At 36.1% G+C, this 24,140-nt stretch overlaps 1 protein-coding gene across 2 annotated transcripts; it reads right to left on the reverse strand.

Annotated features, from left to right (window-relative positions):
- Positions 1–438: 438 nt before the first annotated feature.
- On the reverse strand, positions 439–22,280 carry LOC121267775 (ferredoxin-dependent glutamate synthase, chloroplastic-like). 2 transcript variants are annotated; one of them, XM_041171833.1, is made up of 33 exons: positions 21,781–22,280; positions 19,799–20,111; positions 19,111–19,553; positions 18,874–19,005; positions 18,139–18,237; positions 17,592–17,662; positions 16,961–17,057; positions 16,391–16,483; positions 14,204–14,349; positions 12,773–12,932; positions 11,307–11,417; positions 10,939–11,154; positions 10,368–10,525; positions 9,587–9,716; positions 8,612–8,670; positions 8,316–8,421; positions 7,506–7,602; positions 7,032–7,147; positions 6,576–6,773; positions 6,307–6,417; positions 5,848–6,087; positions 5,666–5,764; positions 4,581–4,676; positions 4,283–4,480; positions 4,124–4,198; positions 3,816–3,944; positions 3,616–3,714; positions 2,704–2,846; positions 2,504–2,597; positions 1,880–2,118; positions 1,709–1,787; positions 923–1,006; positions 439–735 (listed from the first exon to the last, which is right to left on the reverse strand). In XM_041171833.1, exons 1-33 carry the CDS (start codon positions 22,075–22,077, stop codon positions 550–552), a joined length of 4,914 nt encoding a protein of 1,637 aa, XP_041027767.1. In that variant the 5' UTR covers positions 22,078–22,280; the 3' UTR covers positions 439–549. The 2 variants fall into 2 exon arrangements, with proteins under 2 accessions (XP_041027767.1, XP_041027768.1); XM_041171834.1 differs by lacking the exons at positions 19,799–20,111; positions 21,781–22,280 and having other exon boundaries at positions 18,921–19,005; positions 19,111–19,249.
- Positions 22,281–24,140: the final 1,860 nt, after the last annotated feature.

Genomic DNA, 24,140 nt, shown 5'->3' on the forward strand with positions numbered 1-24,140 from the left:
TCGACGATCGACCTACTCCTCAACCCAAAACATTCCTTTTTTCATTCTGACAAACTGGTGGAGTTCTAAAAAAATAAATTAGATTTTGCAAACTACAATAGCCAATTTAGATTCGAAGGGCATGGCTGGCACAATACGAATTAAGCAAGATCAACAAATTCTAGATTCTGATAGACGCATGCCCTTCCTCTACTCTCTAATAAAACTACTCATCATCTATCAAACTCAATTTAATTGAGAAAAACAAGGAATGACCAGCAATAGCAAGCCACTACAGTACTTTGAAAGATGCGAGAATATGAAATTATTTTGAATATACAATATATTTCACAATCACTATATATACAACTTATACAATATTGATTGATCGAAGGTGTATGGTTTTAACTTATCGATCTGCATCTTCAATTTGAGGCAATGAAAATCTACGACAAAATCTCCAATCCCAGTAATTAGGATGTATGATCAATTTCCAACTTAATAATCCACCTCTCCTAGTAATCGAGCTGTACAGGCTAGGAGCACTTTCCACTGGTTGAAGTGCTGGCCTCAGGGTACAGCTGAAACATTATCCTGTGCAGATTGTAAACTCACTTGGTCGGCAGTTGGTTTCTCGTACTCTGCACAGGCCTCTGGGGTGTCTTCTTCACTAGGGGGAACAAGCTGCCAAAAGAGTGGTAGGTATCTATCCCACTCCTTCAAAATAGTAGCACCTTTACCGCTCCCGGTTTTTTCCTTCACCACAGATTATTTAAATTAAGAAAAAGTTTCAGAAAGATAGACAGTGCATCTACTGATATTGAATCTTTAAAAGAAACGACAATTAATGTTGATGCATAAGTTGTAAAAGGTTGGGAACAATTGGAACTTTTTCATGACAGCGTGTGCATGCTTGGTCATGCAGTTTATCAAGTGCACTTACAACGTGGGCTTCAATAAGGTTCTTCAGCTGCATCTGCCCCACGGGGGCTGTCACTCTTTGGATCTTCACAATTTCTTTATTCACCTGTCAGTGAAACGATCATACTGGTTTAGCTGGGAAAGATGGGAAAAATGAAATGTCCATCCTCACACAAGCTCATAAAATTATCTTGTTTTCCCCGATAATGAAGGATGAATATAAAGACCCAGGAAAAAAATAGAGTAGAACTAGTATAATATATGGCTCTCTGTTCATATGCATCCCATGCCATCAGAAGTTGAAAAAATTACCTAGTACCATAATTGATTAAAATGCCGTGTATTCTACGACATTTTTAGGTATTGATTAAAGCCAAGCAATGCATCTATGACTTCTCTATAAGCTAACAAAATTATAATGCCAGATGCACTTTATAAAAAGACATTAAACAAGTGGGTAACAAGAATACAAATTATACAATGTTGCTAAAGGGAAGACAAATCGAAGCTTCTCGAAGGGGAATAGATGATAAAATATCTTTAGCAAGTGAAGAATCTCACGCTTAACTGATATGACCTTTTCAATTTCATACTTATTGACACCCCTTTTCATTTTTCCTGGGACCAAGTCCCAATAGTTAAGGCACCATTATTGAATGCTTGACTCACTATATGCATAATCAAGGAGGATGACACAGAACCATTAGAAGCAGGAGACAGAGCGAAAGGGAGAGAGAGAAAAGGCAACTCAACATGTTTCCAACTGCATAGTGTTTCCCATGAGGCACCGTAACAAAAAAACACGAACCTTGGGAAGGAGAGTGTTGTCCTCATCAAGAATGTATGCCAAACCCCCCGTCATTCCAGCTGCTACATTTCTCCCCACTCTGTCAAAAATAATAGGAAGTGATTTAAATTTCATTCCCTTCAGTTTGCTTTGGAATGAAAAATATATGCCAGGTAAAAAGGCATCACTTACTTTCCAAGTACAGCCACACAACCACCCGTCATGTACTCACAACAATGGTCTCCAGTACCCTCCACCACTGCTTGAGCAAGTGAGTTTCTAACAGCAAATCGCTCTCCAGCTTTTCCTCTGACAAAGATTTGCCCACCAGTTGCCCCATACAAACAAGTATTCCCAACAATGGCCGCATCCTCAGGGAAAAACCCAGTGTTATCAACAGGAGTTATAACTAACTCACCTCCAGCAATACCCTTGTAACATTATGTCCCAGCGTTAAGAGTTTGTGGGAAGGAATTACCAAATTTTTCATATGGGGTTGGTACAGCAACCAGCCAAAGTTGATATAGCTCAATTATACATAGTTCTAATATAATGGTGAACACAACTTTTTGGGTGGAAAACTATCTGGTAACTGTTAACGTACTGAGTCACTTCAAGAATAGCCTACTGCCAAGTTCATGCAGCCCAGTTAACATAAACTACTTTTTCTTTTCTTTTGGTTAGTAAAATGTAACCCAAACTCATTTGATTTATAACATTGCTAAGTTCTTGACTAAACATCTCTGAAAAATAATAACTTTACCACATTTCTTGATTGAGTTTTGGGTAATGGAGGCAAAGTTTTGTTCAACAAACCTTTCCCACATAATCGTTAGCCTCTCCCACCAGCCGAATATTCATTCCAGGAGTCAAAAAGCATGCAAACGACTGCCCAGCACTCCCTGTAAATCTGATAAATTGAAGAAAACTGATTAGCCAGCATTTAAACAAAAGAGATATTGCTGCATGAATCCTTTCAGTTATTAATACTTAGCTATGTCAAACCCAAGACTTACGTTATGTTCAATTGCCCTGCAAAACCAGTGTCACCATACTTCTTTGCAATTACCCCTGCTATGCGCCCACAAACAGCACGATCAACATTGTATATCTCTATGGTCTTATTGATAACTTTTTCCTTTTCAATTGCCTCCGAAATCTGCTCAGAAAAAATATAATATTTCTTACTAATGTGATTATAGGTATAGCAAATCATGGAAAAAATTCTTTTTGTTAAAGTGGCAGAAGCCAACATTTATTTTTGTTTCATATTCTTAGAATTAACAGCTATCTATGTTGGATACGTAGGGATTCATGATCAAAATTAGTCCATGTAGCTTATGATACTAAGTTCAATTTTAGTATGATTTATCCACCTTTTTTTGTAGAAACAGGACATTTGACCTACAACCTTGTTTTATAAATGACAGTCAAGAGACACCTTATACACCATGTATACGTGGATTACACCTGTTGTTTTCATCAATAAAATTTTTCATTAGTTGCCAAAAAACAAATGAAAGTCAATCTAACAAACTAAGGTCCATTGTGAATCTCCTATGCTTCAATGTTCAATCCCTCGATTTCACTCCTATGTTATAGCAAAACTACATTCCAAGAACTTTGTTTAAATCCAACTTTCTAAAAAGCATCTAAAGTATCGGAGTATCTCTAATATTAATATCATATGAAATCAACAACAGTACTACTTATGACACCTTTCAGGTTTGTTGAACACTCAAGATCTCAAGGCATTGCTTAGAGAAAACATGAACATTTTTTCAATTGGAAAGTATCCAATCTAAAATCTTAAACTATAGTAGATAGAGAAGCCACAAACATGTAATGACCAAAGGGAGTCCTCGCTGCCTGCACTTTATTTATTTTAGAGCATGTAAGCAAGTAGCATTAATATCAATGGTTGTTACCTCTGGATCAGCGAGTAAAATATCATCCAGAACAGGTCCATTAGTATGAGCATCCTGATTCCTGATTGCAGTACTGCTCCATTTTGGTAACCCAACACTCTGGAGATAAAGAGAAAGAAGTCATCATAAAAATAAAAATAGGCATGTAAATTACAACAATCATACATGGTAAGAAAACAAGTCATTATATAGATCCATACAGAGAGAATATAATTGAGATCCAGATGCTGAGTTTTCATTAGAGAGATATCCCGTGGTCTTAATATATCTGTGCGACCAATTATATCGTCCAATTTCTCATATCCCAACTGTGCCAACATTCCTCTTACCTGGCCAAAATTAAGCAAAAAGTACATTAAAAAGATAAAGAAGAAAAATGAACCTTCACAGATTTAACCAAAAGACCGGTCATTACAATAAGGAAAAAAATCCTACATTAGTAAAAAAAAAAAAGAAGGATCAAATCAAGGACCATAAAAATGGAGAAAGAAAAAGGCGGGTGGACTACCTCTTCGGCTACATATAAAAAGAAGTTGACAAGATCACCGGGCACGCCAGGGAACCGAGCACGTAATTCTTCTCTCTGAAGTAAAATGAATATTTCAAAACCAACTCAGTGTGAAAAGGGCATAAGAAATAATGAAATGAATTTACAAATCACCCTTACCTGACTGGCAACACCAACTGGGCAATTATTCGTGTGGCAAATGCGGGCCATCACGCATCCAGTAGCAATCATTGCCACAGACCCAAACCCATACTCATCAGCACCCATTGCTGCAGCCAGTAAGACATCAACTCCACTTTTGAAGCCACCATCAACTCTGAGAATAACTCTTTCCCTGAGCCCATTCTCGATGAGCATCTGTAAAAGATCATCAATAATTGAATAGCACATACAGTGTCTCTAAACGATCTCATAAAAGTAACTGCCCCCATTTATCTGGTGCATGTAAAATAGTAACCTGGTGAGTTTCTGTAAGTCCAAGTTCCCAAGGACCACCAGCATGCTTGATGGAACTTATAGGGCTGGCTCCAGTTCCACCATCATGCCCTGATATCTGGAATGAACATGAAAATCAGTAAAATACCAAAATGGAAATGACGAAATGACACACTCACACCTTAATAATTGGGGCCTAATAATTTTTTTCCAGAAAACTTGCTGTTGCATACTCTACTAAATAGCAGCAGTGAACGAAAAACTGAATACCAAGGAAAAAATGCTGAAAAAGATGAGCTAGGCTGGCCCACACAAAGAATAAGAGAGAGAAACTCTGAATTGCAAACAAGCAAAAGAAAAAAGAAAAATAGAGCATGGTTTTTAATTTTTTTTTTTTTTTTTATTGGCACCGAGTGCCCAGAAACAACGTCCCGACTAATCCCGAGAGTGCACAGACCCTCGGCAAGGAGTTTCCAGCAAGTGCACCTCGGGTAATTCAAGAGGAAAATCCCCCAATACGATGGCCCCTAGAGATTGTTTGCACCCAAGGGGATTTGAACCTTAGACCTGGGGGGAGCATGCCCCCAAGCCCAAGGCCTTTACCACTTGAGCCAACCCCTAGGGGTTAGGTTTTTAATTAAAAAATTAAGAATTCTTAAGCCAATATAGATGATCATAGAACTCTCTTCGCAAACTCATGTCTCAAATGCTACAAGGCTACCTTGTTGTACTAGCATACTGCCTATGACATAAGTCTGATGCAGAAAATAGATTATTAAGTTTATGATATCTCCATAATGAATATACAATGGAGAAACAATGCTGCAGAAATTTAACACAGCTCACTGCTTAGTATGAAAAATAAAGGCCATGTAGGGAGGACGGTCCAGAGTTAAGAGCCATTACATTCATGAAACCATGGTCCATCTATGTCTGGACGACTGCTCACACCAGCTCCCATTTCACTGGCTTTCTAGAATTAAAAAACTTTTGCTCTTTTTCTTTTTTGTGCTAGTTGGATGTATAAGGTTGTATATTTCCTGCATACTAGGGTTGTGCCCTTCTGCGCTTTTAGTAAAATTTCATTACTAATGAAAAAATAAATACCTGTACGATATCAGCATTACCCTTTGCAACCCCAGAAGCAACAGTACCGATTCCAGCTTCTGCCACTAGCTTTACTGACACCTTAGCCTTAGGATTAACCTATTCATTCAGTAGACATTAGTTATCATTCCTATGGGAGTGCTAGGTATGTCTGTCTTACCAAATATGCAGCTGATAATCACCTGATGAAGGTCAAAGATCAACTGTGCAAGATCCTCTATAGAATAAATGTCATGGTGCGGTGGTGGAGAAATAAGTGGTACCCCAGGTTTAGAATTTCTCAACCTTGCAATATATGCACTAACTTTTTTTCCAGGCAGTTGGCCACCCTCGCCAGGCTTTGCACCTTGCGCAATTTTGATTTCCAATTGACTAGCATTGACCAAGAATGTTGGAGTGACCCCAAAACGTCCTGAAGCAACCTGAAGATGGAGTGGTAACTTTAGTAAAGCAACATTTATTTAAATATATACTAGGAAGCTAAACTCCTAACCAATTAAAAAAGACAGAACAGCATCATGCCTATGATTAAAAAGATAAATATGCAGATGTTGGACCACAGTGCTAAAAAATAACATAGTTAGATCATGGAAACCATGAAGTTATGAACTTGTTCTGAGGCGAAAGATCAATGAAGTCACCTGCTTGATAGCACTTGTAGCTGTATCTCCATTTTGAAGACCTTTGAGATGAGGCAGTGTTGGAGAGTACCCATCAACAACATCTGTAAGTGGTCTCCAGCGAATGGGATCCTGGATGTTAAAAAAAATAAAATAAAATAATAAAATCGAGTATTTGGCAAATTTTTAATTACATCTCAATTTGACAGAATGGAACTACGAGGGGACAAAAATGATATGTTTGAAGAAGATTGTGCATTACAACCAACTAATGGGAGAGAGCAAACTACCTCACCACCTTCTCCTGAATTTGATCTTCCACCCAATCTATTCATTGCAATGGCAATTGCTTCGTGGGTTTCTCTTGAAATAGCTCCAAGCGACATCCCACCAGTGCAAAACCGTTGAACAATAGATGCAGCAGGTTCGACCTTTCCCACAGGAATTGGAGTACGATCACTTTTGAACTCAAGAAGGTCACGAAGAACCTATGTCAAGTTACAAGATTGAGGTAAACTTAAACAAAATGCTGATTTTAAATAATTTTTGAAAATTCCCAAAAATAAAAGAGAAATAATAAAAGACTAGGTGTTCATGACTTCCTGTCCTTAATCTATCGATCCTAGAATGTATTTAGGTGTTCTTTTGTATACCTTCTGTGTACACGGGCTATGCCTATTTCATTCGTATCAATAAAATTTACCTCTTACTTACAAAAAAAAAATAAAAGATTAGGTGGCACTAACATTTACAGGTCGGTTGGCCAAATGTTGCTGATAAACTGAAAAGGCACTTTCACTCTTTTGGCGAACAGCTTTGTGTAGTAACTTTGACATCTCAGGGTTGTTTCCATGATACTCCCCTTACAAAAATAAAAATAAAAAGAAAATAAATCAAGTACGAATATGCTTCAGAATTTTCTTAGGTTAGAGGTAAAAGCAGAAAAATAGTTTTAACCCACAGTATAGACTTTGAAAGAAATTCTATGATTTAGGTACAACATTGTATCATTCCAATTAAGAGCATAATATTTTGTGCAAATTGCAACTGAAGGAAAGCATATCTTTTCTCTCACACACACATGTTTATACATGTATGTATCATTTATTTGTATGTACACACACACACACACACACACACACACACATATTTAAAAATCAGTGGTAATAAGTTCTTGGATAGTATAAACACATTTGATTACGAGTAATAAGAAGCAATACCTCCTGGTCTGAATTGTATAAATCCAAAATTTTCGAGCCTTTTAGCAGTATCCTCAGAGAAAGCCTTCACCCAAAAAGATAAAGTCTCCCTTGCCAGCTGCAAAAAGGAGGAATTTAAAAAATTAAAAAAAAAAAAAAAAAAAAAAAAAAAAAAAAAAAAAAAAGAGGAAACTAATGGCATAGAAGCCAACAGAACAACGCACCACCATACATGAGTTGAAAGATTAAAGTTCGGGACGAAAGTAGTTACATTGTGATGGTATAAACTATGGCTATAAGTGCAGTCGTTATGCTAATGTGCAAACTCGCAGTAGTTGTATTTTACAATTTTGTGAAAGTACAGCCATCTACAAACTGATGTAACTGTACCAAGTCGTAACCTCTCAAGAACCTGGTTTCCCTGCTCTCTAGTTTTCAAAGAGAATTAGATATGCTCACAATGCAGTATTTGTAGAGAGAGTGCAGATTTGCAGAATACTGTAATGCAATTTCATTTTTCATGGCATTAACACTTCTCTGATTCCTACGGCGGTGATTCTCATCCCCCAGAACCGAATCTTTACTATTTGCATTTAACATTTTATATAATTGGGACTCTTCACAGCATAATGTAGATTAATTACATTTTACATGAATAAACGAATTTCTTTGTTTTTCCTGAAGAGAATCCAGGTTTCATGATCGTAAATGGGTTCTAGAAATATGATTGATGAATTGATTTCCTGGATAATTGCAATATATGCATGTTCCTGTAGTGGTAATTATGTCGAATTTCAAGGCCAAGTGCTTCATTTAAGTTGTGTTCCATACCTCCTCAAAAGTTAATCCACCAATATTTGAAACACTGCCACAAAATGCAAGATCAACAATCTCCTTCCCTAGTCCATAAATCTCAAATATCTGTGCACCACAATAACTAGATACCAAAAAATGGTAAGTAGATTTGCCAGGCCCACCACGATCAGAGCAAACATAAACAACAAACTTAAAACGTAAAGAGACCTATTAAAAAGGGGGAAACAATGTAACAGATAATAAATCATACAGCAAGGGTAAATGTATTATCCAAAAAAAAAAGATAAAAATAATGAGAAAGTAGTTCATACCTCGAAAGCAATGAGATGCCCATTTTGGAAAGAATTTTGAGAAGACCAGAATTAACAGCCTGAAATGGTAAGGAGCAACCAATATAAGATATTAGCCAATGGGACAGACCAAGAATTTAACATTTTCCATTGCAGCCACAGATACAGAGGAGGTGGACAAGTGTTGTGGTAAGCCATTACATCAATATCTTAAAATAAAGCAAATCATCAAACTTCCCAATGCCTAGAAACTTCATAGAAAATTCAAAGAGGGATTTTGATTACATTTTCCTTCAAAACCCTTAATATACCAGATATTCAGTCTGAACATTTCCAGAGTCTTTTAAACTATTATTGAGTGTGTGTGTGTGTGTGTGTGTGTGTGTGTGTGTGTGTGTGTACAGGTGAGCATGTTCCACTATCTCTCTGCTAAGTCTATATGTTTCAAGTTTGACAATTATAAAATTTTGAACTGTAATATAACATCTTTAAGACATCAAGGTATAGCACCAAGCAAGTTAAGATTAATCATTAAGACATCAAGGTATAGCACACAACACAATCATAACTTGTTTAAATGCATATTCCATCAAAGTGTTACACCTAGTTCTCCTCAGAAAACACAGGCAATTATATTAAAAATGTTTTCCTTTTGTCAAATCAGCACTGAAAATTTCCAAGAAAACCAATGTAAACAGCATAAGAACAAAAATTCTATGTTGAATTTCACAAGAATTAACAAAATATATTTCTTCTTATGTTTTTCTTACACACCTATCATGTGTCTGAATTGAACTTTTTTTTTTTATCAGTAAACAAAATTTTATTGGTCAAAAGTGAGACAAAAAATGCCCAAGTATACAGGACATATACATGAGCAAGTTTAAGTCTAGTGTGGATGTAATGTGGATGTATAACACATAATGTATTTCTTCTCTTGACATACATAAAAAAATGTACATCACAAAATATTCCTTCAGATATTAACATACTGACCTTACAAAAGTTCTTTTGAGCCTGCTCAATTGTTACGGTAGGCATCTTTCCATTCCTCATCAAATTTACGGTTTTATTACTCAGACGCCATTGCCGGCAAGTCTCCAACGCTAAGTATGGGCATACAGCACTGAAAAATTATTTCAGGGCAATAAAATTTAAGCATTTCCGGGATGAGAAAGTTCAACGCAAGCAAGAAGTTCGATAAATGGAAGCTGTGGAAGAGCACAAGAAAAATAAAAACTCCGATTAAGATGGATGCAGAACCCTCCAAGGCCCCTCCATAAAACAATTATGACCAATGTTTTAGTGAATGAAATATGGGAATTGTTGACAAGCATTAACATATCCTTAATACAAGTATAAAAACTAGCACGCATAGGCGATACCAAGACACTGCCAAAATTGTTTACTGATAAAAAAACATGTAAAATGCCTGCACTGATGGGAAAATTAATACCAAGACACTGCCAAAATGTATTTTTGTCCCCATACCTCATTTATTTACGTTCAAGGAAGTGTTCCTACATCTTTTGAAAATACACCGGTTAATTTTATGTGCCTACTTTAACACACACAAGTTGAATGAATCCATTGGCGAGTAAACACCTTACTTTGTTCATTTATGACAGAAAAGACTGATGTTCCAGAGTAATTGCATCAGATCAGACAAAATACTGCTCAAGAAAATATGATGAAAATTGGTTTCACAGCTTCCACCATAAAAAAAACTAGGTAAAAAAGAGCCAGAATAGAAAATTTTCACAAAGAGAAAAATGACCTTGCACCATATCCAATCAAACAAGCAAACTGATGGGTGCTGAAGCACTGAGCAGTGTCAACTACAATAGATGCGGACATCCGCAAGCCATTCTGAATAAGATGCTGATGAACAGAACCAACAGCGAGAAGTATTGGAACTGCAGGACGAGTTGGTTCCTGGAAGATGAGGAAAAGAGCACATCACTAAAAATAGGTGAAACAACCATCAAAAAGTCAACTTGCATGCATAAAGGAGAAGATGATAGTGCAAACATATCAAAGAAGAAACAACAACGTTGCCCACAAGTTACATAAATAAATGTACTGATATTCACAAGCACAAACGAGAGAGAGAGAGAGAGAGATGAATCTCTATGTACGGTGAAATGGTAATTCCATGAATAACTTGCAATATTGGTTATAAAGCCACATAAATTTAATCAACAGATGCTGGACAGAATATTTTGGAAACATAAGACACTAGCAGTGAACCCAGAATGTTATTATTCAATGATCATTTAATAAAATATATGTTGCGTCAGATTGAGTTTATGTACGAATTAAAACATAGAGGGAGGCTGCACTGTTACCAGCACATCAGAGCGGTCAGAGAGAACAAGCAGTTGGGAACCATTTCGAACAGCTTCATCAGCAGCTTCACAAAGCTTCTTTAGCGTTTTTTTCAAGGAACCATCAAGCCCTTTACGAATATCAAAAAATGTTGGCAGAATTTGGCATTTTAAATGAGGATCCTTCAGCAAAAACTCAAGCTCCCCTTCATTCAGTATGGGACTAGACAATATAACCTACCCCAAGGAAAAAACTTATTAGGCACAGTACAAAATATGAAAATTGAAAGTATTACATAAGATCTGTTATTAATAAAACTCATTTCAAAATAAGCATTACATAGACAATTAAATATGGTAGTGATGGACAAAGAGATATCCTAACAGACCTGCTTAGCATTTTCAGGTCCAACCTCCAATATATTTCTTCGCTTCCCAATATTGACTTCAAGAGACATGACTAATCCTTCTCGAAGAGGGTCAATGGCTGGATTTGTAACCTAAAAGTACACAAGTGAATAACCGAGAAAAAAAGTTTAAATATGAAATTAACATGAAGTTTTGTCAAAAAGCTATTTTTCAAGCTGAAATTCTTAAAGTGATAGCAAAGAAACACCATATTTTAAAATGATTTTTATAAAATGATCCAATGTTCTTATAAAATGATTTTTATAAGAACCTTAAGTAGAAATTAAAAAAAAAAAAAAAAAAGGAACCTTAAGTAGAAGAGAAGTTCAAAAAGAAATTGATTCATTTAACAAAATCAGTCTAGATTGCCTCTCAAATAGGTAACATTCAAGAGAAGGCATGTGGGTGGGTGGGGGAAGGCAGAATGGGGTTTGGATTTGGCACAAAATGTTGAACAGAAAGTGGCAAGCTGCAGAACTGCATCTATCTCATACAATCCCACCACATCCTGATCCAGTGCAATCACTTAGCTATTGACTGCAAGGTACAACATGCCCACACAATTGTCAGCGGGATATGTGCTGGCCAGACAGCATACGACTTCCCTTCTTTAGATGTATGGCATGTATTTATGGCTGTACAGACCTTGTAATTAGTCATAGTTTCCTTATTTAGACAGATCTTGTAATTAGTCATAGCTTCCTTATTTAGAGAGATTCTATTGCTGTGAATATCTTGATTCTAGCCTTGTAATGTGCACGGCAGTGCCTTTATAATGAAAAGAAATCCTCACAAAATGAGGTATTCAATCCAGTTGACAACAATGTCAATCCCAAATCATTTAAATGCTGGGCTCTATGATCATTCCAGGTCAAATGCCCTCAAACAGGTTGAACATTATTATATGTACACATTCCTGCGCTCATACTCTAGAGTGGTAGCAAGCAAAGAACAAGCAGGCACAGGAATAAGAGCACGCTGCACTGTGACAATAGAAAAAGTAAGGCAGGCCAAATCTTTAAGTTTACACAATTATCCAAAAAAAATGATATTTTGATTCACTTAGTTTGAATCATATGAACTCAAACTGCTTAAAGAGAAATTGGAGCCAAGATCTGTTAAAGGTAAAATATCCTGTTAGATAGCCTAAATTCAACAAGAGCATACCCAAAGCCAAACAAAGTTTCAAACTCACTCTCAAGTGCACGCAGCACCACCAAGACAATTAAAGTGGATTACAACTCAAAGAATACAACATTTTATGTTGTGGGAAAAGGATTTAAAAAACTTTAGAAAAAACTAGCAAAGAACGTCTCCTCTTTCCAGATCCAACATGGGGATACCACGCCTCTGTCCTGCCCTCCCTCACACCCATGTATCCACAGAAAAGTAAACTCATATAATAACGTACAAGTTCATCCAGAGTTTGAGATAAATAGTAGCAAACCTGTGCAAACCGTTGCTTAAAATAATCATAAAGCATGTGTGGCTTCTGGGACAATATTGCCAACGGAATGTCATCACCCATGCAAAATGTAGGCTCCTTCCCTTGTGCAGCCATAGTTTCAATAACCATTTGAACATCTTCACTCGAGTAACCAAAAGCCCTGGTCCCATCAAATAAAAAGTAACTAAGCGCCAATCAAGATGGTGACAATCATCACCAATCGATCTAGATATATACAACAACAAGAAGATACTTTCATGAAAAATCCATCCATCTCGTGTCCTAAATGCAATTTAATCAACTACTTTATAACACTCAAACATACTAGAAGTAAACAAAGACAAGTTTGGGTGCACAGATAATTGTGTAACATACATTCATAGATTTTCACTCACATCACAGGTTAATCAGTGTACTAAAGTATTAGAAGTGCACAGAACGCGTATGCATATATTCGTGGGTAACACACTGACATCAAGTTCCAGTATGGAAGTTGGCAAAGAATTCATTCCCTCCTCTTCATATCACCATCATCTCACAGAATAGTGAGCAGCATGTTTAAACAACTTCATCCAAAACACAGGTTAATCAATACAGAGAAAATGTTTCTTAGGAAATAAAGTTAATCTTGGTCACGAAGCCTCTTTTCTTTATTTATTAATACAAGTATTCACACATTATTGAAGGAGATATTTTCCAGGCAGAAATCATTGCACAGGTTTTTTTTTATAATTAATAAGAATTTTATTGCCAAGAATAGGCACAGCCCAAGTACACAGGAAGTATACAAAGGAAATACCTACTACACACTAGAAAGCAGGAAACTACAACAATTGCACAGAGAGTTTGCAAACAACATGATACCAGAGCAGTTCCAAACCTAGATAAAAAAGGCATATGATCAAAGCTGAAGGCCAGGAGATTTTATTGCAAGCTTACCATTTTTTGCACGCATCAAGTTGCTTTAATAAATTTGTTCCTCAATTGGCAACACTTTGGTTTCTCATTAAGAGAACCAAGGATCGAATCCCCCCTCCCCCAGGTATCAAAAAATAAATAAATTTGTTCCTCAATGTATTTATTTGGTCCACAGTTTTGGAAACCAGGATGATTTCTTTCCTTCAAAGGAAGAATGGAAAAGAACTCATAATCCCAACACTATTTTTATGATCAGAACCAAGATGCAGTCCTTTGAGACACATTGATCAGCAATGAGAGCTTTGGCTAGATATAAGATATCTTATCTGCAGAGCAGTATGTGCCTAATAACAGTTAAGAACAAAACATGCCCAGCATCTACTGCACACAATGCTTCAGCAGAGAAATACGTGTCTAACAGCATTTAAGAAATTAGCATACCCAACATCTATTGCACAACAATGCTATAATATCAGGGGCATCTCCAAACAATTAATTAAATAGAACACTCACTGTTGGTGCCTTAGTATTGCATCATTATCCCTTCCTGTTGCTGATAGGAATTTCACAGGCTTCAAGGATTGCAAGTTTTCCTTGACCCACTTTCCATATGGATTAGACAAGGCTACTCGCTTTTTCACCTCTGTATTCTCATAAACCTGGAATTGAAAATGTTTAAGATGTATGGTAAGCTTTTAAAGCACAGATCACTGAAATCTGGTTCAGCCTTTAGGGAAAAGATGTCAACAATTGGGACAGCAATTAAAATGGAAAAATGAGAAATACTATTAGCCCGCATCTTCTCATGACCAGAGGTCATGAAGTACTCAAGATGTGAACAGGCACCAAAAGTAGCATGCAAGTGAAGGTCAGTACAAACACTTTTTTTTATGAAGTTTTTTTCAGAAGGAAAACAATGTTATTAAAAGCACAAAAGGAGATGCAACACAAGCAACACTTCAAAACTTCTAAGGCTCGTCAAGAATCTTGATAGGAGTCTTCTAGCAACAGCAGCAACCAGTATTCTACACGACTTATCTCGAGCCTCGTGAGTAGCTAAAGAAGCCAAAGGCTGATTGATCCATTAATCAGAAAAGTACAATTCAAATGTCACCCCTCTAGGCAGATGGCATGGAAATCACAAATAAAGAAAGCTCTGTTTCATAATGTTTCAGTATGGATGTCTTCTTTTAATGACTAAAATAAGTTTTATATAAGTAACTGAGATCTTATTAAAAGCACAAGGGGACAAGATCCAAAGAAACAGGAAGCATACAAGAGATAGCACCCTTCTTGGGATATATAAGGAAATCACACATGCATAAAATAGTGGTGTTTTGGGTTGTATGGACTGAGTTTGGATTCTGGGCCTTGAATAGCTCTTTTTTTGTTCCCACCCATGTTTGAACCCATTTTGGGCCACGTTATGCGTGATGGGAACCCCTCCATTTAAAGGCTAACACCCAAACTGAATTTGGACCATAATTATGAGCCTTGGATGTTTTTTAAACAACTCGTGTGTGGTTTGATTGTTACAGGACCCATAAGCATGGATCTTCAGGATCAATGCTGGTTGGGTCGGAAGAAAGACCTGACCATCTCCTTTGGGCTACTACACGTGGCATGTGACTTGGGCTGAAAACCCATGCTTCGTCATCTTAAATCCAACTGCATTTAACACCTGACCTCCTCCCTCTCTAAGCAATAGAGCACACTGACAAGAGCTATGGTCAAAAAGACTCCACTGTCATTCCTTACAGGCCGCTTTGGCAATTCACTAACATAGTGTATGATCTCAGCTTCATATTCCTCATTTGCTCCCCTATCGGCAAAATTTTGGATTCCTCCAGAGCCAAAAACCTCCCATGCTTGTTGGAGAAACGTTGGTAAAGAAAGACCCTGTTCCCAACTCCGGATGATTTTACAAGCTTTTCTTCTGCCTTACAAAGATCCTCCAATGTGCTCAAGAGCCACCCATGCTGACCTTCCCTGAAAACACTGATCTAAGACCTCTAATGCGCTCAACTATTCGAAGAATGAGACCCTTTCCTCCAGTACAAACTGAAAAATCAACTCTGAATTGACTTCACAGTTTACCCAAACCACATATAGTATACAGACTGAAACCTTAACAATTTTGATTACTCACAGTTCACATAATTGTTTATTATTTTTTACTAGAACTATAACCTCTTATAGCACAGGAACTAAAAGAAATTCTTGCTCAACCCAATAATTCTGAAACTGTTTTAATGGTTAGAAATCTTTTGATAGGGACCAGATTTGAGTTACAAACTTTTCTAAATTTGACATGAATTGTGAAAGAAACTCGCAAAGCCACACATAAATATGAATAAAAATGAATAACCAAATAGGATCCAAGCAGGTAACAATACAGAATATGCTGACATTTTCTATGGAAGAAGATGACACGTTAAGGAAACCATCCAGAAGTTCTCAAAAATACATTACTTTAAAAAATTTCAAATGAATGGCAACAAAAAATATCGGGAGTGTTTATGTAAGTAATCTCTGATAGCGGCACTAGGCGGATTTAAAAACTTAAAAATTCCTCAAACTTGATCATTTGGTAATTGACCAGCTGCATTCGATGCTCAATAGACAGCCATTATAAATAAATCTGATACTAAAAATCTTGGAAAGACACTGAGCAAAACCAAAATGCAATTGCGTACAAACCTGGCCACTGGTTAAATCAACAGTAATCATCATCCCTGGACCTAGACGGCCTTTCATTATAATTTTTGACTCATCCATTGGTAGGACACCAACCTAAATAAGAAAAGAAAGGAAAGATTAATATTTCAAGACATATATTAACCTTTTTTCAGAAAAGTTGAGATATATTCTTGTCAACAGTAAAGCAACAAGGAACAATGTGAGTTGTTGTTTGACTGAAAAACAATGTAATTTATAAGGCAACCCCTTGATGGCCTGAGATAACAGATGACCCAGCAAAAAGAGCCAAATCTTAGTAAATTATTGTCTACGAAGCCAAGGAATTCTAAAAGCCAAATTAAAGGCTGATCCCCAGTATCAAAATATAAGCCAGGGCTATGTTCCAATTATCCCAACCCTTTGAAAATATATTGATCATAAAGATAATTTTACTTATAACAGAGAAGCCCGGTTTTTTAATTTCTCCCAGACCCAAGTCAAGCCTAAACACAAGAATCCAAAGAACAGCTGGATTTCTTCTCCATCCATCTAATATTAAAAAAATAAATCAGTGAAATATGCAGAACACACCTCAGATGCCACATAGACAACATTATCTGATGTCCGCCAATACCTAGCTGGGCGAAGTCCATTACGATCAAGACATGCACCAACTGTTTTTCCATCACTGTTCCATGAATTAGAATAGCAATAATCAGCAAAAATAGCAAGTTTAAAAAATAGCTAACTAAGAATATCAAAGAGAATGCAAATAAAATGATAAGTCATCATTTTTTTCAAGAATTAGGACAGAAAAGTTAATAATCACAGAGCAGTTACAAGAGCAAATAGCCGAGTTGTATTTTTTCTTTTTCTAGATAGGCGTCTCTCTTGTATACTTCCTATGCACTCGGGTTGTGCCTTTTGTACTTTTTTAATAAAGATTATGTTCCTTACACACACACATAAAGAGCAAATAGTTGAATTGCCAAGATGGATCATGCCTCAATTTGGTGGTATTCATGAAAACTTCTAGTCTTGATTGCACAATGTCTTTCTGGCACGTAAATTGACTCAAAGTATGAGTCAGTTAATGTTTCACCTCAGTTATAGAAGAGTTAGTTACTGGATTTTATAACGTGAACATTGTCCAGAACCATGAACCATAAGAGTCACCAACAAGAGAACTGCAGGTCCTTTAAATTGGTTTTGGAAGTGTTACCTGAATAGTAGTAAAGCAGGCCCATCCCATGCTTCCATCTGACCCTTGTAGTAGTCATAAAAATCAACCACCTACGGAAACATAAAAGTTTGAGTATATTGAAGAGGGAGAACCCAAAGAGATTAAACGAAGTGGTAATCAAGTAAACGAATTGTACAAAAATCTTAGAGACTAGATTCAAGTTATTTGATTTAAGTTGTAAGAAGTAAATTGAAGAGGGAGACAAGAAAGAGCATGCTGATTGAGTAGTGGGAGATATAGCGGCCAAGGATCCTGCAGAAAATAAGAACTTAAAATAGAGCTAGATAGTGAAAAAAAGGACCAGGATAGTTGACCCAGGAGGCAAAAATAACTTTTATACTTTGCTCAGTTAATTTGGCATGGGGGGAAAACATAGAACAAATTTGAAAACCAACAAATGATTGGTGGTAATCAGGACATAATGTCATCATATAAAGTGGAAGGAAATAGATAATGCAGTATAAAAGGATTTTTTTGTGAATATGTGTTCAAACCTAGAGGGAGTGTAGATTGTCAGCACAAATACCTCAGGATATTTGATCATAAGAGTTGGATGATTCTTGTATGCCTCTGGGACAAGAATCATTAGAGCTTCCTCAGGAGTACGTCCACTCCTCATCAAGAACTGGACAGAGTATAAAGAAAGAATTAGTATCAAGCCAAGAAAAAAAACTAGTCAAACCTATAGAGATACAAGGATGTCAAAAGAATAAATCAATTACATAAATCATGTAAGTTCTATCAATGATAAATGCTGATAAATTAAGAAGTAGGACATAAGTCATAAGAGTTAATGCTTCAAAGAAGAATATGACAGGAGAAAATCCTCCAGCAGCTTATGAATGTACCAAACTATCATGAAAAACGTGTTTTGATCAAAGATTCACTTCAACATGGATCATCATTAAAAACACACTCTTTCAGGCACAAATAAGGAGCTGACAAATCAGCATATAATAATAGAAATATTTCAAAATTAAAAGCAGCTCTGGTTTTTTTTAGGGAGGAAGGGGGAATATTATATTTTTAAAGATTTACAAATAGATTTTTTTTATAGATGTGCTTACTTGCTAAGATGGCAGCCTATTATAAGTTACAAACTTTAAGTTTTTAGAAATAAACTCCACCAAGAGAAAATATCTTCTGAAAGAAAATTCGATTTCTCATATTTTTTAATTTTTAATTATTCAATTCAAATGAGTCACCATCAACAAGGGCTCCTATGACATTATTAAAACAATGATACATGTGAAGCTCATACTTCTGCTGCACTATCAAGATTTGCAGAGTCTGATGCCTTTGAGTTACCATATGGACAAATCTCATTTTCACGCCCATGCCATACAGGTGACTTCAATGAGGATTCTCGAGATTGCATCCAGTTCAAGTTACCCTGAACAAAAGTTCAGTGTCAAAACAAAGAAACTTTAAGTCTAACTCATGTAAGCAGTTGCAGCATAGTTTTACAGACAACTCCCAAGGCTAGACAAATATTAACCTGTATGGTATTTATTTCTCCATTGTGTCCAAGTAATCTCATAGGTTGTGCAAGAGGCCATCTGGGACTAGTGTTTGTGCTGTACCTCCGATGATAAATGGCAAAAGGGGATTTATAAAGGTCATTTTGAAGGTCAGAATAAAATAACCCAAGAACTTCTGAGCGAAGCATCCCCTTGTAAACTATCGTCTGATTGGACAAAGAACAGAAATAAAGCTCATTTCCCCAAATTTCTGAGCCCGCTGCTCTTTCGATCAACTTTCGGCAGATGTACAGTTCCCGTTCAATGTTGTCAACATTGTCTTCTTTGACAACTTTAACAAACACCTGTTGTATGTTGGGCATGGTTTCTTTTGCATAGTAACCAACTATAGATGTATTCACAGGAACAGGCCTCCATCCAAGCACCTCGAGACCCTCTTGTCTAAAAGTATTTACAATAACTACAGAAGCAATTAGGATTAACCATTAATTAACAGATTACATGTATAAATTGAGCATTTACCATACTAATGGATAAGAACATAAATCCATTTTGTCCCTGGCACAATTGTTTATATTAACAGACAATAATTTCATGGGAATTGAGGAATATTCTGAAACACTACGAGCTTCAAACGCTTGTATCAGAAGACAAAAAGAAATAAGTAAGTCAAGCACACTTGATCCAAACTATTTAAACAATCACCTTTTTTGGCTTCTTCCAATAGGTCGTTATCTTTGGGGAGGAAAACCATTCCAACGCCAGTATGCAACTTATGAAAGGAACCAATCCCTTGTGTGTTCGCCCAGTTGTTAAATAGATCCCATGGAATTGAAGTCATCAATCCTGAACCGTCACCAGAGTCATTATCTGCTCCACAACCCCCGCGATGTTCCATACAGCTAAGAGCTGTAAGAGCATCCTTAATTATCTCATAAGATTCTTTGTTTTCCAAATTGGCAATAAATCCAACTCCACAAGCTCCTCTTTCTGATATTATATCATCCAAGTTTGCAACCTGCAGAACAAGAAAACTAGATCATGTTACTTATAAAAAAAACTAGATAATGTAGACAGATTGAACCCCATGCATGCAGCAGTTCATCTCACAAGAACATGAAATATTGTAGCCGAGCAAAATTCAATGCCAACTCCAAGTTTGACCACAAAATGTACATAGATTGCCTAGCACATCAAGATTATTGCATCTTTTATCCATTATAAGGTTCTCAAATACTGAGAAAAGTGATAATGTAATTCTAGGATTGTCCTGTTTTACTGTTTGGAGCAGCCATGGAAGAAAGATACACATACCTTTTTAATAAAATTTTGCTTATAATCTATGCACCCATATGAAAAATACCATCATTTTGTTGCAATGGTTAAACTAGCATAAAAATTAACTAAGGTCATCAGACTGCACGTACATTATCCTTGTTGGCCTACTAATGACTTATCATGAACTTATAAAGTTGGAATTCCTAGAACACACTGATCTGAACACGAACTTACAAAATCAGAATCGAGTATAGGAGGGTGGTGAATGAGACATTGCCTAGAAGGGAAAATTTCTTGATGTTCATAATGATTCTCAAATATGCCATTTCTAATATTGACAAGACCTTTTAGAGCATAAGCCCATATGTGACTTGGGTTTTTCTTGGATCATTACAAATAGTATTAGAATTGGATTGTAATACCCTAAATTGAGTATGGGAGGGTGGTGAACGGGATACCATATTCTCTGAGATAGAGAAGTTCTTGAGCTTTTTATTAATTTTAAGGACTCCAATTGTAACACTACTAATCTTTTTGGAATGTATGCCCAAATGTGATTTGGGTTTTCCTTGGATCATTACACATAATATACTTTTTGATAGAAGTGCTTGATTGAGACCTAGAATAAGTCGGACCTCAAAAACAATAAAAGTACTTTGACACTCTCAAGGCACTGTTTGATTGATATCAAAGGAAGAACGTTCTTTTCAGGGCTGACTGCAGAACTCTAAAGCGAAAGTGCTACAACAATAAGACTGCAGAGACTACTATGAAGTACTCCCAGAATGCACATCGCTGACCCTAACTACTTTAACTACTTTATAAGAATCCATAAAGTTTATCCAAATTAATTAGTAGAGTTGAGTTGTATATATCCTACGCACAAATATTGTCGCTCGAGTTTAGATTCTAAGAAAGCAACAAGAGAACTTCCAAAATGCCAACCATACAGTACCGATATGTAGGTCTCAAGAAACAATCATATCCACTACTCAGCACCGTAGTGCATCTCGACTCTCAAAGGACACTCTATATCCAGCATGAAATTGTGAGTTATTTTATTATAGGAGAGAGTGCTGGGGACAAAACAAAACATGATAAATAAATAAACTCTTGAGGGCGCGTTTGGTTCCGTTTGCGATATAAGTTTTGCATTCTAATGAAAACGATGCGAAACTGCTTTTTCCGAAACTCACTTTCAAACGACGTGTTTTGTGGACGCATCAACAACTAAAGTTCGTCGAGTAATTGATTCCATATCACCGGAAAGTTATCTCAGCGTTTTTTTTTTTTTAGTTTCTCTGAAAACGAAACCCATACACGTTCTCCGAGGCATCACTTGCAAGAATCATACATACAACAATCCAAGCAAAAGTTCAGAAGTACTCTAGTCTCGTTAAAACTCGCACCTTCGGTCTCAAATTAGGAGGAGCATCCGGTTCATCATGCAAGGCAGAGTTGCTAAGTCCAAGATCGAGAACAGCTTTGACCGCCGAAGACGTCGTCGCCAGAAAATGCGGGAAGCTCCTCGCTCCGGAAGACGCTCCAAATCTCCGCCTCGTCCGCTTCGGTTTGCAATACAATCCGACGAAGTCAACGAACAAGCGTCCATCATTTGACGCCGCGAGAAACGGAGGAGGCTGAGTGACGGAGCGACCATTGGAGTGGAGGAGCTGAGAAATGGGAGAGACTGACCCCAGAGCCATAGAGAGAGAGAACGTGTGTGTGTCGGTATGTGTGAGTCGGAGATTACGAGCGAGAGAGAGGATCAGGTGTGGTCGTGTGGAGAAGGGAATGTGGGGATATGTACAAGACAAAATAGAGAAGTGGAGCTGCCAGGCTCTCGCAAGAGGCGTCTACGACCTTTCTCTCTCGTAGTCACGCTTCGTTTTCTTTTTCTTTAGCGTTTGATGTTTACATTCCACGACGCCACAGTTTCAGAGCTTCTACTAACTGTGTCGCGGTCCACGCTTTTACTCTGCAACTTGTTAGTTTTATGATTTTACACAGCATATATTATATATATATATATATATAATATATAAGAAAAATTGTATACACTACACTATCATCCTACTTTCATCTCACTAAGTAAGATGTGGCATATTATGATCAAAATAATATAAGAGTATGGTAAATAACATTACTCATATATATATATATATATACACATATATATGTATATAATTTTATACATCTTAAACTAATTAAATTTTTCTACTTATTATTCATTTAACACACATTTAATAAGAAAAAATAAATAAATATAGTGTAATGTGTGAGAATAATGAATATAATTTTTACGTATAAGTTCTAAATATACAAATCTTTTAGAAGAATGTGAACTTAATTAAGAAAAAGTAAATTTTTCACAATTTTTTTATAACGTAATTCACTTTTTTATAAAGAATTTGCACAAGATTTATGAATTTAGGGTTTATATATATCATTTCTCTTTTATCATCGCTCCTTCATTTTCATTAGATGGGCTTTCTTTTAAAAAATAAAAATATATATATAAATTCATCGTCCCATGGTCCATGTATTAAAATTAAGAGAAATATTAAGTATAAATTTAAAGTGTTCAAATCTTGTATGTCCTCTTTTTTGGTAATGGGGTTTACTTTTTTATAAAAAAAATTGTGTCAAACTTGTATATTTAAAATTTTTACAAATCATTCTTAACAAATTAAATCAAACAATAATAAGGTCATTGTAATGCATTTGATGACGTTTTTCATAATCTATTATTTGATGCCAATCGTGACTATACCAACACGTAATGCTCACATGTCAACGAGAATATAACATGAAGATGGGCGGGATGGATTTGAGATATTTGAGGTCAAATAGTCTAGATGTCGCGTATAGAACTTGAGTTGAATTGAACATAGAAGTGAGTAATTTGATATGATTGTATTGTTTGAATCCTAATTATAGTTTTGAAGAATAAAGTATAATTTGATTGAGAAGTATTAAGACTACAAAGAGATATTACAAAAATAAATTTATAACCTGACGTGATTTTATGTGATTCGTTAAATTTATATTATAACAAAAAAAATTATAATCCAATTTATAACATCAATCACTTCAGTTTATGAGTTTAATTATATAAAATTCAAGTAAAGCATTTCTCAATTTAAAAATTGAACATTCAAGGCTCAATGAGATCAGATACTTGCAGAAAATCGAGTGTAACCTAACTTGAGTTGAATTCCAAAAGTCGGTAAAGCATTTCTCAATTTAAAAATTGAACATTCAAGGCTCAATGAGATCAGATACTCGCAGAAAATCGAGTGTAACCTAACTTGAGTTGAATTCCAAAAGTCGGCATCAGCCTTGTTTATTAAGTTACAATTAAACTTGATTAGAGCCTTAAATTAAACACTAAAATATTTTCATACCTTATTGCTTTTGTTTTTGGACAATGCTACAGTTACCGCTCAAACATACCGTTTGAGCTTCCCATTGTACATGGCTTGCCACGTTTTTTTTTTTTTTTTTTAAAAAAAAAAAACTTTGTCTCTTGCCCAACATCCCCCTCCCATGCTCCTCATTTCATCTTCAAAAGTGAAAATCTCCAACCGCCGATGTTCATTTCATTCCATTTTCTCTCTAGAATTTACAAAAATGCAGGAAATCAAGCTGTGTTCTAACTAAGAATAGTTCTAACATTGAAGGGAAAAAAAATAGAAAAAAGAATAAAAACCATGTTCCACATCCAGGATGTTTTGTTTAGTACTAGTTTTTTCCTATTGTCACTGGA

The sequence above is a fragment of the Juglans microcarpa x Juglans regia genome, chromosome 5S (genome assembly GCF_004785595.1).
Source record: "Juglans microcarpa x Juglans regia isolate MS1-56 chromosome 5S, Jm3101_v1.0, whole genome shotgun sequence".
NCBI lineage: Eukaryota > Viridiplantae > Streptophyta > Magnoliopsida > Fagales > Juglandaceae > Juglans > Juglans microcarpa x Juglans regia.

What these genes read in the sequence shown, in the direction of transcription:
- LOC121267775 (XM_041171833.1), bottom strand. Translation starts at nt 22,077, where the DNA reads ATGGCTCTGGGGTCAGTCTCTCCCATTTCTCAGCTCCTCCACTCCAAT. An exon ending in TATACAATTCAGACCAGGAG is followed by an intron (nt 7,148 to 7,505) that starts GTATTGCTTCTT and finishes TATTTTTGTAAG; the next exon opens with GGGAGTATCATGGAAACAAC. An exon ending in TTTTATATGTAGCCGAAGAG is followed by an intron (nt 3,945 to 4,123) that starts GTAGTCCACCCG and finishes AATTTTGGCCAG; the next exon opens with GTAAGAGGAATGTTGGCACA.